The sequence below is a fragment of the Mya arenaria genome, chromosome 4 (assembly GCF_026914265.1).
Source record: "Mya arenaria isolate MELC-2E11 chromosome 4, ASM2691426v1".
Lineage (NCBI taxonomy): Eukaryota > Metazoa > Mollusca > Bivalvia > Myida > Myidae > Mya > Mya arenaria.
Window position 1 is genome coordinate 75,891,860 of NC_069125.1, and position 18,558 is coordinate 75,910,417.

The 18,558-nt window shown below is 35.5% G+C and overlaps 2 protein-coding genes across 3 annotated transcripts in view; one reads left to right on the top strand and one right to left on the bottom strand.

Moving 5' to 3' along the window:
- Positions 1 to 3,406: 3,406 nt before the first annotated feature.
- Positions 3,407 to 9,389, bottom strand: LOC128232653 (CDP-diacylglycerol--inositol 3-phosphatidyltransferase-like). The gene is made up of 6 exons (XM_052946340.1): positions 9,157 to 9,389; positions 7,239 to 7,373; positions 6,866 to 7,019; positions 6,436 to 6,517; positions 6,219 to 6,300; positions 3,407 to 5,452 (listed from the first exon to the last, which is right to left on the bottom strand). The coding sequence occupies exons 1-6, from the start codon at positions 9,194 to 9,196 to the stop codon at positions 5,307 to 5,309; spliced, it is 639 nt and encodes a 212-aa protein (XP_052802300.1). The 5' UTR covers positions 9,197 to 9,389; the 3' UTR covers positions 3,407 to 5,306.
- A 5,898-nt stretch (positions 9,390 to 15,287) lies between these two features.
- LOC128230317 (uncharacterized) overlaps positions 15,288 to 18,558 on the top strand; it is a 38,613-nt gene continuing 35,342 nt past the window's right edge. The window contains exons 1-2 of one of the 2 annotated variants that reach the window (XM_052942493.1): positions 15,288 to 15,476; positions 16,710 to 16,812. In XM_052942493.1, coding sequence (XP_052798453.1) covers positions 15,339 to 15,476; positions 16,710 to 16,812 — 241 coding nt within the window. In that variant the 5' untranslated portion in view covers positions 15,288 to 15,338. Of the gene's footprint in view, positions 15,477 to 16,706; positions 16,817 to 18,558 lie in introns of those variants that run through there. The other variant, XM_052942494.1, reaches the window with a different exon arrangement.

Genomic DNA, 18,558 nt, shown 5'->3' on the forward strand with positions numbered 1-18,558 from the left:
GGAGTTATCTAACCTCATTGTGTGATGGTCCTTAACACTTGAAGTGAAGTATTAAGTAAATTGAATGAAGGGTATTGGAGTTACAAGTGAAAATCCCAACTTGCCCTAAAAATTTAACCCGATGCAGATGACAGGGAGAGTACTATAGCCTTCCTTATTCTTCGAATAGTCAAGCTAAAAAAAAGAAGTAAATCCAGGGGCTGTATTTATAAAATATAGATATTGGTTGTTTGTTTACATTCTTGAACTATAAAGATACATATACTGACCCTAACTGGGCCTAGTGGTTCCAGACAAGATGATTTTTAAAGATTTTCCAATAGAAGTATGTAAGAGACCCATGTTTTGACCCCAGGGGCATAATTTCAAGAAATTTGGTAGAGAACCACTTGACAATGTTACACACAAAACTTGTATCTAAGTCTAGGACTTATGGTATTTATGAGTGAAGATTCATCTAAATTGGCCAGGCATATTTAGGAGGAGATGTAGTTTGAAGCAATTGTTGACAGACGACCGACGGACACTGGGCCATGGGAAAACGAAAGCTCTGGGTGCTCAGGTGAGCTAAAATGACGGGCTAAAATAAGTCTGGATAAGCTGCTGTAAATTGTTCAAATTATGTCTCTCTGGTTGAAGAAAACATCTAAAAGCTCCTGAGTGTGATTTTGATCGTAAAAGAAACCTTCAGCTCTACATAAAACTGTTAGAATTTCAGTGGACAAAGCAAGATGAGTATTTTCCTCGCCCATTTGCACTTTCGCTTAGGCAGCTTACAGAAAATGTTTCAATTACATCATAATTACGAAGTACATAAGTATCTTAAGAGTTGGATTGTCCAGAAGCTACTAAACACCTACGCGAGATGGACAAAAGGTGTTTATAGTATGCGACTCTTCTAGCCAGGAAATCTTCCCATGAAATGATGTTCAATTCACACCCTTAGAAACTGAGCCCAGACAGAAAACAGATTTACTGCTGATTAAATGCCGAAATAGTTCCTGAAGCATAGGAGCCATAGGAGCATAATACGTGAAATTACTTATCAGTGTGAGAACATAGCCTCGCTGCGGCATATATTATCTTCTTGCCAAACAGCCTTGGCGCAAGGACAGTATACATGGCCCCCGAGACCAGGTTCTTAGAGAAATGGCCAACACCTTAGAAAATGGGAGGAGGAAAAAGAGACCTCTGAAAGAGACAGGCCCCCACGTGTAGGGGCAAACAAGCACGTGTAGGGGCATCCTACAAGAGTCTGAACAAGAGCTGTTACAGAGACAGCGTGCTCGACTATTCTGCTGCTTTTCAGTGTAAGGATTGAAAAGTTTTGGCGATACATACATGGATCACTGTTAGATTAGATTTCAATGCAATACATGATGTGCGGAGATATTAACATAAATGTGGTTACATGCAAAATTTTAACCAGAATTTTTAAGTGTAATAATAAAGGGCCATTATTTGTAAAAAACAGTTATATAACTTGGTTATTCAATTAGGTTCGGTGGTTGAATACCATTGTATAAAGTCTCATTGCAATACATCAAGTAGTTGCTGAGATATTATCCTATGTGTGCTTACATGCAAGACCTTAACCAGAATTTCTAAGTTGCATAATAAAGGGGCAGAAATTAAATAATATGAAAGATAGAGTAATCTTACTTGATTAAATAAGAATGTTAAATGGTTGGGAGCCTGTGTGTAGAGTTTCAATGCAATACATGATGTATTCGCTGAGGTATTGACTTAAAAGTGGTTACATGCAAAACCTTAACCAGAATTTCTAAGTCGAATAAAAAAGAGGCAATTTATTTAATTTAATGCAATCTAGAGTAACTTACTTGGTTATTTATGTAGATTGGATGGTTGAGTACCATTTTATAAAGTCTCAATGCAATACATCCAGTAGTTGCTGAGATATTAACCAATGTGTGCTTACATGCAAAACCTTAACCAGAATTTCTAAGTCAAATAATTAAGGCCCATTATTTGCATTATATTCAAAAAAGTGTAACCTCACTTCATTAATTTAGTAGGTTATATAGTTGGGAATACATATCTTAAGTTTCAATGCAATACATGATATATTTGCTGAGATATTGACTTAAATGTGGTTGCATGCAAAACCTTAACCAAATTCTAAGTCGAATAATAAAGGGCAATTATTTTGTATTAAATGCAAACTAGAGTTATCTAACTTGATTGATTTAGTAGGTTGGATGGTTGAGTACCATTGTATAAAGTCTCAATGCAATACCCCAAGTAGTTGCTGAGATATTAACCTATGTGAACTTGCACGCAAAACCTTAACCAGAATTTCTAAGTCAAATAATAAAGGCCTATTTTTTGCATTAAATGCAAACTAGAGTTATCTTACTTGGTTAATTAAGTAGGTTGGATGGTTGAGGACCATGGTATAAAGTCTCAATGCAATACCTCAAGTAGTTGCTGAGATATTAACTTGCACGCAAAACCTTAACCAAGGGGTGACGCCGACGCCGAAGCCGACGCTTGGGTGAGTAGTATAGCTCTCCTTATTCTTCGAATAGTCGAGCTAAAAATGGGAAATGTTGGTTGACCTGGGGAAAAAGTTTAAATTCCCAGAGGAAGTGGCCCATACCACCCTTCGGCCAGACAGATATTTGGTCCAGGTCTCCAAAGCTGGTGTATTTGTGGAGCTAACAGTACCCTGGGAGAGAGAAGTGAGGAGGCATACAAGCTGAAGAAGGGAAAATAACAAGACTTGGTAAATACATGTAGAGAGAGGGGGTGGAAGACATGAAGACATGGATCTTCCCAGTGAATGTTGGATGTAGAGGCTTTCCATCAAAGTCAATGTGGAAAATGCTGGGAGCTGTGGGCATCAAGGGACGGGTCAGAAAGACCGCTGTCCAAACTCTTGGAAGAGCTGCAGAGAGGGCTTCCAGTTGGCTCTGGCTACGACACAGTGAACCAACTTGGAAGCCAACGTAGACGAGGTAGTGACTAATCACCAATACCTGCACCGCCTTTGAGAGGGTGTACCGAGATAAGAGGCGAAACCCTCAGTGACAGATGGGCACTCGGCTGAGGATGTCTATGTTAATCAGTACATCTGTATCTTCACAAGATACAACCACAATATTTTGGCCAGTATTTATAAAGCATCTGACTTACTTAATTTAGTAACTTTTCTAGTTTAAGCATCTCACTGGCCATGCAAAATAAATACTAAATAATTTCTGATATACTTTTTCATTGACTTTATTAAAAAATAGTTTAAATATTCAAAACAACATACTGTATATTTCTTTTAATTTGGTTATGAAAAATGAAAAATATTCACGCCAGTTAGAAGAAGACTCAAGATACTGGATGAATAAACAGTAGGTTACTAGTACCATTTTTGGACAAGCAAACAAACCAGTGACAACATAGTTTTATTCAGTACATTTTATAAGACATACAACAACAATCTCATCATTAAATAATCGACATGTATATACTCAAAATTTTGTACTGTACATCAATTTGATCAGCCTCAATTATTTATGCTAAGATGTCAACATTTATTTTGGAGCACTGCTAAATGTAACCTTTACAATTCTAACACAACCTGAAGTGTAAACAAAGACATGACTTAACATTATTGGCCGGTTTCTTCACTGGTTTGGTTGGTCCATTCCTTACTTTTTCTCAAGAAACTGACTACCGGTATTCTTTCAACCATTTGCCTAAGAAATGGTATAATTATCCAAAATCAGGCCAATTTATGTACAACTTTTGTCTTGAATCATTACCCAGAGATGAGTAAAGAAATCGGCCATTTACAGTCTTTAGTCTTTCCATCATTTACAAAATATAACAAGAAAAGACCAAACATCAATCAAACCTAGCACTTTTGTTATCACCCAAACTTGAAGCAGGGTCTTATCATTTCTAAAACATCAAGCCTACAATCCCAAAACTACAATCTCAATCTCAACTCATTGTTCCACATGCAGGCATGGCAAGAATCAAAATGATAAAAGTTTTACTATTTTTAAAAGGACTCTATTGTGTATTATGTTGATAGGCATTATTAATCATTACTCTTAAGACAAGTTATTTAGTTATAACTCAAAAATAATGAGCTGTACTCAAGTACAAGTGCTGCTCTAGAATCAATGTCTTGGGAAATTTTGATTTCTTAACATTATCTTATCTAAATACACTTTTAAAAAGAGTAAAAACAAATTTAAATTATTGCATGCTGTTTTGTGGTAAAATAATTTGAGAATTGATAGTATTTTTGTGATATTGGTGCCAGTAATGATATTTTTAAAACAGAATACCAACATCAAAGTCATGAAAATTTAGTTATTTCAAATAAAATATGAAATGAATACCTAAAAAAAGTAAACATTTGAAATGACCATTGTATACTACTACAAACGTGTCTAATGCTGCATCACGAGAGTTTGGGTTTTCCGTTTCATTATCACATGTTGCTCAATAAATAGATCATGTCAACACTATTTATAGAATCATGGTCAACCACTTTGATTCCTTATCTCTATCAACCTATATTTGAAAATCAAAAAAGTGTGCAAGTTAATGTTTAACACTTAAATGTTATACAAGTAGTAATAACAGTTATAAATGTTAAGTAGAATATATATTGAAACTTTAAGCATATTCTCACCAACATCGCTCTTCATACTAAATAAAAAGTCAGCATGACTGTACAAACCCTATAACTATATATCATAGTATTTTCTCATATAATCATGGTGTAAATGATCAAAATTGATGGAACTATTTGCTAAAACTGTCGGGAACAGAGACCAAAAATCTTGTGACACAGCTTAAATCATAAAGCTTAGTACATATAAATGTTAATTTATGTCTAAAAATGAAACTAGTGACAATAACTTTACATACTCTATTCCATAATCAAAAAGCTGACTAATTGTATTGTAAGTCTTAAAAGAAACTAAATTTATCATAATAAATCATTATATTAAAATAGTGGTAAAAAGTCTACAAAGCATGGCCAAAAATCAATGACTATCAACTAAATTATTTTATTCTATGTAGGCTGACACATTTTTAAACAAAGCCTCACAAAAACTTGAAAATGAGTATTTATAAAAACTGCACTCAACTAAAATACAAAAAATAAAAATTCCAGTTAAAATGAACAATGGTGCACTCTCTAGAGGTTAAGCAAAAGCAACCAACAGAAGGGTTGTCTACTGTAGAATGATCATCACAATTACACAATAAATATATTTGAACCATGTATACTACAATGACTGATGCAAATGCTAGATGTTTGGTGGATTTCACTTGTTCTTGCGATCCTCAGTATCGATGGTTGCTATGTTACTCATGGCAGCTCCCAGTTGGACAAGGCTGATGCCCGTTTTTATGAAGGACAACGGCGCACATACATACAGGATCAACCTGCACAGGCCAACACCAAACAACACTGAAATAACATGAAATCAAAGATTATTCACATGTAAGTCAAATCAAAGGCAACTTCTGTAAATAAACATTTTAGAATTTATCATGAAATCTACAAGGACTTGCTTTAAGAGATTAACTGTTCAAATAGCTAGGAGCAAACTAACTTTATTCAGTAAAAAGCAGTAAAACATGTGCCTGACACACAGTTAAGCTCATTAAGCGTGATCAAGCATAATTAAGCGTGATTAAGGCTTTTACAATGATCAAGTGTGATGAATACTTTTACAATGATCAAGTGTGATCAAGGCTTTTATAATGACCAAGTGTGATGAATACTTTTACAATGATCAAGTGTGATCAAGGCTTTATTAATGACCAAGTGTGATCAAGGCTTTTACAATGATCAAGTGTGATGAATACTTTTACAATGATCAGGTGTGATCAAGGCTTTTATAATGACCAAGTGTGATTAAGGCTTTTATAATGACCAAGTGTGATCAAGGCTTTTACAATGATCAAGTGTGATCAAGAATTTCAGCATAATCAAGGCTTTTTACAATGAAAAAAAATGATCAAGAATTTCACCATAATCAAGTGTGATCAAGGCTTTTATAATGACCAAGTGTGATCAAGGCTTTTACAATGATCAAGTGTGATCAAGAATTTCAGCATAAAGTGTGATCAAGGCTTGTGGCAAAAAACACACAACATCAATAAGAGCAGCAACATATTTGATTACTGTAACCACAGTCTCAACAATATAATCATTGACATGTAGGACTTACCAGTGGGTCCTTCAGTGAAATAGCACAGGTACAGCATGCAGAAAAACAGCTCATTGGCAGAACACATAATAAACAGGATCAGCTGAAAATATTCAACACTCACGCTCTTTAACTTATTAAAAGATAATAGGGACACAAAACTCTAAATCAAACTGTATAACTGAATAATTACGGTGTGACAATAAGCACAATTAAATAGTACAGTAATAGCTCTTACCTTGTTATGGTAGTAATGTCTGAGAACCGGGTTGGCAGACAGGTCCAACACCTTATGGCTTGTTTTGCCCGTCATTAGGGAGCTGGAAAACAGCACTGGTTACATTACATACAATGCTGCTAAGTTCCTAAGAACTTGTAAGCTACATGTATGCTTTTATAAACTCTTGTATAACACTGGACTGTGGTTAGGAAAATCCTTAACTAAAAGTTTATGACTGTCTGATGAAACATTTAAGCAAGTATCCTTTGCATTTGATAAAGCAAATAACATGCAATATATTTAAGAGATTAATGGGACATTTTACAATAAGCGATTTTTAATCTCAGGTAAATTCTTTTTCAGAAAATGTCATTATATGAATGTAGCGATAGTAACCAGTTAAATAGCCCACTACCACAGGTTGAACCATTTCCAAGCTAGTATGTACCTCTGGAGATGGAACCAGTGACTGACGATATCGATGGCCATAGATGCCTGGAAGAAGAGCATGTACTTGGGGTAGAAGTGGCACAATGCTGCACACAGACACATGGTGGTCATCCGGTCAATCAGCTGGTCCAACATTGCACCTAGCTTGCTCCCTGAAATTTAAATGAACCAAACCTTAGATTTTAAGTCCTTGCCGGTCATTCAAATACTGATTTCTTTTTGTGTGTTCATGTAGTATGGCAACTGAGGCACAAGAGTGTTAACTGAATACCGGTAGAATATTTGCAAGCTCACGTCGGAGGATTCATACTGCATGAAATTCACAAGCAAAAAATCAATCCTCATGTCACTATTTTCAATCAGTAAGATACCTTGGTTCAGCATCCTGGCAAGATGGCCATCGATGGCATCAAGCAGCCCACTAACAATATATAGGACAGAGGCCAGCCACGGATCGGATGGCATGTAGTAGAAGGAGGCAAACGCAAACACTACTCGAAAATAATCTGAAATGATAAATAGAAATAGCACTCTTCACTTTCATTTAAAATGGCTGGTCTCACTATTAAAACTAGACATTGAACGGAGTTTGGTCCCAGAATCTGGTAAGCAATAATTAGAACTTCTCTTAGGGATCTTTGTATACTGAATCTGTAACAGGGAGTCCCTCATATATCAAAATATATGTTGTTGTGGCTAAAATATACCAAAATTTATAATTCAGCCAATACAGTCAGCACTGATCATGAAAACTGTTTGAATTTAGTGTCAGCACCAACATCATTGTTGATTGGGTAAAAATGACTGATTGGACCGGACCAATTCCAGAACAACAGATATCAACAGATATCTTCATTCTGGTCTGGAAGAGAGATGGGTATAAAAGACTGGCCAGACTGGAAAGCGTATTAAAATAAGAAAAAATGTATGTGTTGTGAAGTGCAGTTGTAAATTAAATGCCATTTGTAAAAAAATATGTTTTAACATTATGTAACAACTAAATGTTACCTGTTCATGTTTACTAATTACAAAAGTTTAGACATCAGTTTCAGATAATTATTACAAAACTTTAGTACTGAACAAAAGATGTCAGCTTATAATAAGAAATTATAGAATATACAGTGAAATCATTTTTATCGTGATTTTTCATTTTTGAAAAAAAAAATTGAAACTGCAAACGTCCTAGATCGCCTGCATTATCTCCATGCGCTGGCCTGTGATTTATCTCCATGCGCTGGCCTGTGATTTCCGTCTTCTATGTCACTTGGTTTATGACACTCACTAAAGTGGTACGACATGCCAATTAGTGCATATATCCATGTCAATTATCGAATTAATAGGAAGTTAAGGTCATAAAAGAAGATGTACCCTGATCATAAATAAAGATAAGCGAAACCGTTGAATGCCAATTAAAAGATTTGCAAACTGTGAAAACACCGAGAAGGTCCGTATATTTGAGATAATAAGCCCAAAAGATAGCTGATGTTTACAAATTCAATTACTTTTGAATGTCATCTCATTTTATATCATATCATTTCAATATCTTTTTACAGGTTTTTGTTTAATAAGTATATTGAGCGCACTGTTTTGTACATTGTTACGTTGGGTGCTCAGTAACCTCCAATGTAATCGATTAATTATTTCCTTTAAGAAAAAATCGAGATCCGACACTCATCACTCACATCTTGTAAACCTGAAGATTTTCATGAACAACACACTTTTAGGCACGTGCTTCTGTCATTTCATTCATAACACATTTAAATGATTTGGTCTATCATTTGTTAAAGGCAGATATAATATATTAACGAAACAATGATAGTAACATGTACTGTACAGTGAGACGGTTATTTACGCTGTATACTGCGGCCACTGTAACGAATAAACTCGAGTATGTATATAACATGGCAATTGAAAAAGTGAATAAAGGGTCTTGAATTTGTTGATCTCCCAACCCACGAAAACCATATTATTACATTATTGCCCCACGAACATTAATGATTTCACAGTAATGGTTGATAATTAGGCTTTTGTGATTAATGGTCATGTTCTAATAATTTTTTATCTTGATTTCTTTTTCTTTTCTAGTGGCAAATAGGGTGGGTCCTGTCAACGTAGCTGCCGCATGTGATCAAAGTCAACAACTACAAAGACAAGATTCTGTGATTTCAAGACATTAACTGTATTCTATACGGCTTTACACAGTAAAAAATGCATCACATTGAATACAACACTTCACACTGAATGTTCATTTAAACAGTTTAATATATATTTTATGTTAAGATCACTTACCCACAATATTTGGAATAAACAGAAATACGTTTTCAGCCATGATATTGTTTTAGATGTACCAGGGTAAGGATTGATTAAATTCTCAGTTTATTTGTCCTTAACGTTAAACTGTATTCTTCTTTGATAAACAAATGTCTAGAATGACATGGTCGTAAACAGCGTGTTTTCTAATTAGAGCTACAATGATTTGTTTACAAATCAGGCCACTTCCGCATTTCTATCATGGGCCAAATGATCTCAAGAGCCAAAAACGATTACTACAAATACCCGTTCACCGTACCATGCCGCCCGTACCAGGTACTAAACATCCAGCATTGCCAACTTTGGAGAAATCCAGTGTAGCAAAAGTGCCTATACGGTAGAGTTATACAGTATATGGAAAATATGGTTAAACAGTTCTCACGAATAAGTCTTTCAACAGATCAACTTACTTCCTACATATATGTTAGGATAATTCTTGCCCTTGAAGATGATGGTTTTGCTTTAATTATATGATCTATACATTTCAAAATGGTCCTTTTTTTAGGGTTTTGTTAGTCACCCAAAGTAACATTGAATTAAGAATGAGCTAAAAATTGTTTTGCTATTTAGGTTATTTTTACACATCCGATCGCTTAGCTTCCAGCGGATTGTATTTTATTCTTTCAAATGAACTTTTCGAAATAATGAAAAATTAAAACTATATTTTGGTCCTTTTTGAACATTTATGTCAAATAAGTAGAAAATTGGTGCCCAGTAATTGTGTATTCAACTGTAATGGTTTTATTGCCCCTCATGCGGCTTATCACAGCAGGGTGACAACTTTATGACACTTCGGGTATGGCATGTGGAACGAAGTTTATCATTTAAAGTAATAAAACAATTTCGCTCCTTTGTTCGACCTGAAAATAATTTGTGATTTATACTTGACTGCATTTTTTCTTATATCATTATTATTTAACTGAAATAATGATACTCGATGTGAGACAGTTAAAACACTTTTCTTATAAAATGTTAATGTTTCAAGTTTAATTGCATTGGTAATATTGGAAATAAATATGGGCTATGAACGATAATAAACAAGGGTATTGTAATATTTACATATCTCCATCTAGTCGTCATGTTCATTAGTAATGCGTACGTTCTTATTCTTAATTATATACATTTTGATCTACATTTTTGCACTTATACAAACCTGTTTAAAATCATATCGTCAATAAATTAATTTTCTTTTAGCAAAAAATGTGTTACATGAAATTTTGTCAGCATGTTTTGATCGAGTGCACAAGGTGTTCATAACGCGTCGAACTGTCATTGAATCAACGTACAGTGATCAATCTCTATATACCAACTTGAAGCATGAAGTAAAATACTGATTCAATTTTTAAAATATAAATTTCAAGAGCTTTCTATCGATATGATGAATTTTTATTGTAAATAAAAACATTTTCTGTTTTGAATGTTTATTTGCAATGGTTACTTTTTGACCACCATTAGAATATCTAGTTGCTCAGTAGCAGATGATTGTAAGTAAATGTCTTCGAGGGTTAACATTATATACTATATCACGTAACTCCATGGCATCTGGTTAATTTTATTGTACCGAACAAACATTTTTACACCCGTTATTCGACAAGGAGTTAACAATGAAGTGATTTTTTTCCGCGTTATTATGACGTTTTGATTAGGGGTGCTGTATTGGCCTCGAGTGAAATTTTGGTTAGTAATGGTCTGGAAGGTAGGTTTTTACATGTTTCATTACATTTAAATAAGGCATTTCTCGGATGAAGACCGTCTGTTCACTTTAGCACAATGATTCCTGTGACATGATGGCCGTACTGTTCTGGGTCGAATACGGACAAGCGTATTTTGCCATACGGATTACTTGCAGATTGGTGATGCTTATATAGTAAAACTTGATATTTCAATGGTTTCAACAGATATTTTTTAGCCCGCTTTGTTGTCCAAATAAAACGTCAGGGCAGACATGGCTAGGACGTAACTTCGATGTAATTTCCCAAATAACGTTACGTTTTTAAATCTATGTTGCGCGTATTAAAGTATGTCTTAGTCTGTGAATTCGTGTAGCGTTGTTAAAATTAAATTGTTACACCATGTAAATTACAAAGACAAGTCAAGTAGCCAAAGTTTTATCAAATACCCTGTAAGGAGTGGAGATAAACAAGGGAAACAAGAGTATTCACCTTCAGTGTTCATTTATCAATATTTATGCAAAAAGCTACAGAAACAAGCTCAGTAGCAAAAAGTTTAAACCAGTTGGTACTGGGCAAACGCCAAAGGCATATAACACAAAATCACATCTTATCAAGTTGTTCCAGGATCGGGAAATAAAACGACCATTTTTGTTCAGATATTTTTTAATTTCTTCATTCTTAAGATATGGATTATTTTTCAATATGTTTCTTGAATTAAAGGCATTTGTTCCCCATTCGGTAAGCAAAACCAAACAGGCAGTGAAAACAAGTATGCATTGCTTACCGATCAGGAAACGTAGCCTGTTTATAAGAAATAAAGTGTGTGAAAAATTATGTTTCCCGAAGCCCCTTGTACCCGATCGGGCAATATCCTCTGTTGAAAGGCACAGCAAACACAGAACAAGAAACAGACAACGTAAAAACAACACAGACAGATTACACATGCATCAACATATTTTTATGTTTATCAATATAAGTTGGGGGTCACCACCATTAACGAAACAGGAGTTCACTCGTGGTTTTAAATAGTTCAAACATCACACCCTCCCATCATTTATCAAAATTTGCAAAATAAGAATACTAGTATATTAATACAATGGAAAATACAGGGACAAGCCCGGTAGTCAAACATTTAAAGCAATGTTTAGAGGCACAAGCCTGGGGTCCAAGAGATACTAAAACATACAAATACCACTTGCATGGCATTGCTTTTACAATGACTGTTGGTGGTATCACCGTAAAAACTGTCAACCGAAGCCATGATCAATTTCTATACAATGAAAAATAAAGTACAGCATAGCATATAAACAGATAAATTAACCAACTCAGGTACAGAAGTCGCCATCAGTTAACGAATCAATCGGAACTCCTCGGCTAGTATCAAGATATATCTCGAAGCTTGCCGGAGATGGCCGAGTTGTTACGATTGTTAACGAATGCATCAAGCCGGGTCAATATCTAGTGCCAAAGGTACGAATAAGGCATACAAAGACAGCTATCCGACATAGATCGCCTAACATTCGCTAATAAAGTAGAATCAAGGTTTAAAACTTTTTGTTTATTCAGTCTCATAATAATTGTAACATTGTACAGACCTGGATGACAAACCAATTACAATTAGAAAAAATACTAGTAAATGAAATATGCTATCGACTATTCTTCCAGCTGTCCTGGCTGAATATTAAAACAAAATGATCATCTACATGAATACCACATTCGGACGCAAAAGCTGACCTCATTTGAAGTCGACTAAGTGTGTGAGTGTGTGTGGGTGGGGGGGGGGGGGGCGTCTTCGAAAACAGACGGCGAGTTAAAAAATCATTACTTCTTTCAGAGTAGGAGAATAAGAGCGCCACAATGGGAATCTCAAACGATCACCTAAGTCGAAAATGGTAATGTATTCCATAACGATTGCTCTATTAATGCCGCTAAGAGTCAAGAATTAACAATACGATATATTTTCCTAAAATATTGTTTATAAAAAAGCATACATGTATACCGTTAAACCATTGCAACAACAATTCATACACATTGCGATCCACCAGTAAATTATATTTCTCATGTGAAGACAGTCGTGAAGTGGGTCTACCTCATGTGACAGTCGTGACGTGGGTCTGCCTCAGTTAGAATATGCAAGCACAATTTGGCACCCACACACAAAATCAAACACCAATAAAATTGAAATGGTTCAATGTCGGGCTATCCGTTGGGTTAAACATGACTTCTCTCCTCTCTCCAGTGTTACAAACATACAGGAAAGTCTTGGTTGGCGCTCATTTGAACAACGTAGACTAGATTCCCGACTTGTAATGTTTTACAACATATACCATCATCATGTTGCTATTACGCTGCCGTCGTATATTCAAACACTAATAAGATTTACCAGACTAATGCACCCACTATGTTTCAGACAAATTCAAGTAAAACTGACTATCACAAATTTTCATTCTATCCTCACTCGGTTGTACATTGGAACAGTTTTGCCAAAACATATTGTCACTATAACCACCCCTGACACATTCAAGGTGGCTGTGGCAACCATTAAGCATTAGATAAGCGAGCAGTGTTTTTATCCTTTTACCAGTTCACCAATCACTTTTTATCATGTTACCTAAATTGTGTTCTCTTTTATACCCTAGTTCTCACTTTTCTGATGTGATTTGCCTCATCAGTGTTTTATTTTTTCACTAACAAGCCGGCGCGCACCGTTCATGTCAGTAACACTCGGAAGAGGAGTTGACATAGAGATAGATAGAAAATGCAGAAAACACCGTAATTTAGGCTATATTTTCAGGCCATGGCATGAACCTTTAGTGGGATGCGCTAAAGTGCAGTTGTCTATCTTCATCCGAGTCCGATTTTTCATTTCTTTCCTATTTATTCCCACTTCGCTGATACTGAAAGCTGACAGAGAGAATCATCTACAGGTTGAGAGTAGAAATTATATATTGGTAAAATCTCTGTCGTTTCGCCCTCCAACAAAATGTTCCAGATTTGTTCAGCCACTTCCGGTTTTTGGCCCATTGATCTTCGGTGACCATTTGAAATGTCAGAAATGTAAACAAAGGTATTATATCGACGAGAACATGATGCTCCTTCTATATTTGATGACCTTTGCAGCTATGTTGAAGAACTTTCTACCATAGAACCAACAAAACACCAGTATTGTTCTGGAATTGGACTGATAGTAATTATTACAACTATGTGAACCTTCTAGGAGTCATCTCAAGGCTACACACTACTAATAGACATTACAAACAATGGGGTCTTCTAAGTAACATAACAATTCTCCTACTACCTAACTCGAATGATATCAGAATCAACCAAGGCTCAAAATAATATGGGATCATCGAGCGGTAGTGGAACCACACCGACTGTCACACTGACGCACCCGGGCTGCAAACCATTTTGCGGGCCTTTGCAGATGGTAACGACCTCAAAAAGGTGTATTAACCTTATACACCAGTAAGGAACAAGCGTCATTGAGATGCTCCAAGACCTTAAATGGACGCAACTACAGCTAGTAACTCAGACAGATGTCCCGCCTCAATCTCTTATACAAAATCGCAAACGATCTGTATAGCTGCCATCAACAAAAACCAATCGTGTTCTTCCACTGTCTCATCTCTCTCGACATACATCAACACACTCATTCAAGATGCCACAATGCGCTACAAGCTATCGGCAACACTCTTTTTCCCGCGATCAATCAAGGAGTAGAACAGCCTCCTAATGGACACTGAATCGGCAGGCTCAGTTATAAACTGAGCTTGTTGAAAAAAGGGAAGGGGATCAAACAATTTATCGAAAGACAATCTTGGTCGAATGTGGTGTTAACAAAATTGCATGTGAAAAGAGGGAGTTTTGGACATTTTCGCCATTTCGCTTTACTTTCTGCAATATTGTTTTCATCCACTGCCAGTCTGTTAAATAAGACAGTCCTGTTCCCTGGTGTTGTGTAAAACATCCCCTTAACTGGACCATAGTCTGCGATATATACTGTATGAATGTAGTTCCGAATAAATATGAAATTATTTTCCACGTTGGTCGTCATGTTCCCATTCGTCCCGAAGGGAATGTATTTCTTACATCACGAAACTGCCATTTTAATGCGGATTTTTTGTAGCGTGATTTTTATCAATAAAAGAAATGTTGCAACATCGAACGAATCAGATCCAGTAGTGGCATTGTGAAGTTACTTGTAAAAGTATTTTATGTAAGAACTCAAGATTTGCTTAATCCTGTCACGGACTTAAAAACCATGAGACATGGTCATGTGTTATCATAACTTATAGGTGAATAAAAGTGCTGTACGTACGGAACGTTGCACGGTGAATAGAAATAGCCGATCATGTTTCGGCTCTTGATGACATGATATTTCGACAGGTGCCCAATATTGACATGTCCAATCTCGACTTGTCTCGTCGTTCACGAGACTTTTGCTTGGCGACAGGAGATTCTTCATATTCAAAATGGCTGGATCGCAAAATGGAAATTGACATCGATAATGTCGCAGAAATAGAAAAATATGCATTCCTTCTAGGTTCTGCAATCAAGAACGAAGACACTGATCAATTTTTTAGCATATATGATTCTCTACTTCCTAAAGATTTACCTGACAACCAGGTACTACCCTTATTTCTGAAGCACCACCAGTTTTAGGGTTTACACACTTCATATTCAACGTCTCGTGTTTGATTGTCATGATTGTTACGTTAAAAACATTAAAAACGCTGAAACATCATATTTTAAATTTGCTGGGTTTTTCTTACTGGTCAGAATGGTGTTGTTTTTTTTAGTATGGGCTGTGAGTTGCATATTTTTGCTGCCATATAAATTCTAAATGACCTGGTATCTTGACATCTTCCACAGGCTGGTTTACCATGCATATTTTATGTGTCATCAGGTTCTCTAGTGCATATCAGCAGCACTTTCTCAAAAATTGCTCAGTAATGACTATATGTCTATTTTATGCTTGGAGCGCTTTTGCATCAGTGTTTATATAGTCTAAAATAAAAGAGGTGGTATACGGGATTCTTCCAATCCCCAATGTCTAAATGGGTTTGTGCAATAACGAGGGTTTCGAAAATATTGAAATTGTATTTAGGGAAGTATTTTATCTTTGAAATAGATAATAAAGGTTTATATTCATATTTTACCATGTGAGTGCAAATATTTTTTACACAAAACAAACATTAAATGCACAGGCTTTACCTTTCCAATAAAACGAAACTTGATTGACACAGACACAAATATACCAAGAATAAAAACTCGACAATCTTCGGCAAGCTTCGAGATAGACTTGTAAATACAATCGTAACAACTCAGTCATGTCCAAATTATTCCAATTGTTGTAAAACTGTGAACCGCAGTCTTGCAGGTGCCCTGCATGTATATATCGTTTTGTTTTGACAGTATGAAATGAAGAAAACCCATCAAACTCATAATTATTTGTTGGATATTAATTTTTTTGTGTATGGAACTAATATATCATTATCTGGTAACTTTCTTGTATTATGATATTTTATGGACGCAATATGCTTTAACCCAGAATCCCGATCGGAATAACTGCCAACTTCTGGTACAAAACAATTTTTACGTGAAGGATTTGCCATATTAAAATTCATAAAAATAATCCGCCAACATAAAATTATTTTGAATACAGTGTCTATTGCTGAGTGTTGACCTAACCTGTAATGACTGTCCTTAATAGTAAACAAACAAATGTTTTGAAGTTACTTCCATGTTCCTTTGTTTGTATTTGTACAGAGTAATTGTGGGACAAGTATATCTCTCCATGGCTTTAACAGTTATTGGTGTCACATGAATTGGAGTCAGACTGCTTCTTTGTGTTTTCAGTTAGATCTCATCAAAGACAAAGCACGAGTGGTATCAGATCTTCCAGATAGTGACTTTAACAACCTGGTGTTGAGGGCTAGGACCTTCAGTCTTGCTCCTGCAGGTGGGTGAGCACTTATCTAGATTTGAATATGTATATTTGCACAAACTAACTTTGAAACAGATATAATTACAGGCATCTGCATCTATGGTAGTTTTGTGCTATTTGTTCTTAATTTTGTTGAGCGAATTGCTTTTGCAGTCCATGATTAATTGTTTGGAACTTGGTACATACCATCAAAATCAATTAAATTATACTAGGTTCATCACCATGAACTGAACTAATAGGTGATAGCTCTAGGTGTTTCTTTGTGTGCATAATTATTGCCACATTGAGCAAAAGTACAGTGTACATGTTCCAGCGACACACTTTCAAGTTCAAGGTCACACTTTTGCCCATTATGTGTGTAACCTACAAACATGGCATACAAGTCTATAGGGATTTCTTTGACTCAGACTGGCATTGTCATCTGTGAACAAGTTCATAGTCTTCTAACTTGCACATCGTTCATGGTCGGTAGATGACCCCTATCACTGGTAATTGGTCAAAGGTTACGATCATGGTGACCATTTCTAGAAAAATAATGGGAGCTACCTAAATGTTCATGGAATTCTAGTTCTGTCTAACACCTACTCCTTTTCCTTGTGTTTTCCGGTAATTTATTTTTTTATCCTTGTAAGTTTGCACTTCCTTTCTATTTTTTGTGTGTGCTTTTTGCTTTGCGAAAACCCTAACTCAATTTTTTTTTCATTTAACTGAAGTGTTGATGTTTTTGTCCACAACTTTAATTGAATATAAACCTAATATTGAATGAGCAACACTTATATACAGCAGGGATCTGCCTCAACCTCAGAGTTGTCATGCACATGCTTCAATGGTCGCCCGGTTGCTGATTTTTTTAAAGAACAATATTTTAACAGTTTTAAACATCTCATTCAAGGTTAAAAGCATTCTAAAAGGTGGTTTACCATATTTACTGAACATGAACAGAGACACACATGTTTTTTTCAAGCTCCTGCTGTTGGCTCTGTCATCACCTACTGCTATTTTTCTTCACTTAGTATTCAACGAATACGGAAAACTATACTTCCCATTGCTTGTCATTCAACTTTTAATTCTGGTTAAGATTTTGCATGTAAACAAATATAAGACAATATTTTAGCAACTTCTTCATGTGAATTCATAATCCAACTCAATTGTTTTGATAGTATTAATATTCAATATGACTGAAAATGTAAAAACAACAACATTGAAGTTGTCAATTTCATTTAAAAAAGTTATGTTTACCATAAAAAATTGATGTCATACCTAATATGTTGTCATCATTAGATCATTTTTTATTTTTTTGTGACAATATTTACTAATACATGAAAGTGTCGCGTCATACCAAAAGACGTTAAAAGTTAGTACAAGTAACTCCCTTGCCTGGCACTCTGCATTTAAAGGGTGGTGCTTGGAAAAGTGGTGTACTCAGTACTGGTTCAACCCAAAAAAGTTGTATCCCTTGTATCAATGCTTTACACCGAGCACCTTAAAGAACCAAGAGGTCTCTTCGCAAAGAGACAGGGTATCACACAAGGATCTATTGTATCTCACTCTGTTTCTATAAGTCTTCCAATGTCTGGATTTGACTGCAAATTGCTGTCACTTCTATCTCATGTCACCTATGGCATTTAAACACAATTTAAGTCGTGATGGCGCCACAGCGGGGTCAAGCCATAATGCCGCCAATGGGCGCAGGTAGGCCTTGATAAACTCAAATAAACAAGATAATATGTCATATATTTTTAGGTTTAAAAGTGTATCATT

What these genes read in the sequence shown, in the direction of transcription:
- LOC128232653 (XM_052946340.1), bottom strand. Translation starts at nt 9,196, where the DNA reads ATGGCTGAAAACGTATTTCTGTTTATTCCAAATATTGTGG. An exon ending in GACATTACTACCATAACAAG is followed by an intron (nt 6,301 to 6,435) that starts GTAAGAGCTATT and finishes GAATATTTTCAG; the next exon opens with CTGATCCTGTTTATTATGTG. An exon ending in TTTCACTGAAGGACCCACTG is followed by an intron (nt 5,453 to 6,218) that starts GTAAGTCCTACA and finishes ATGTTATTTCAG; the next exon opens with TGTTGTTTGGTGTTGGCCTG.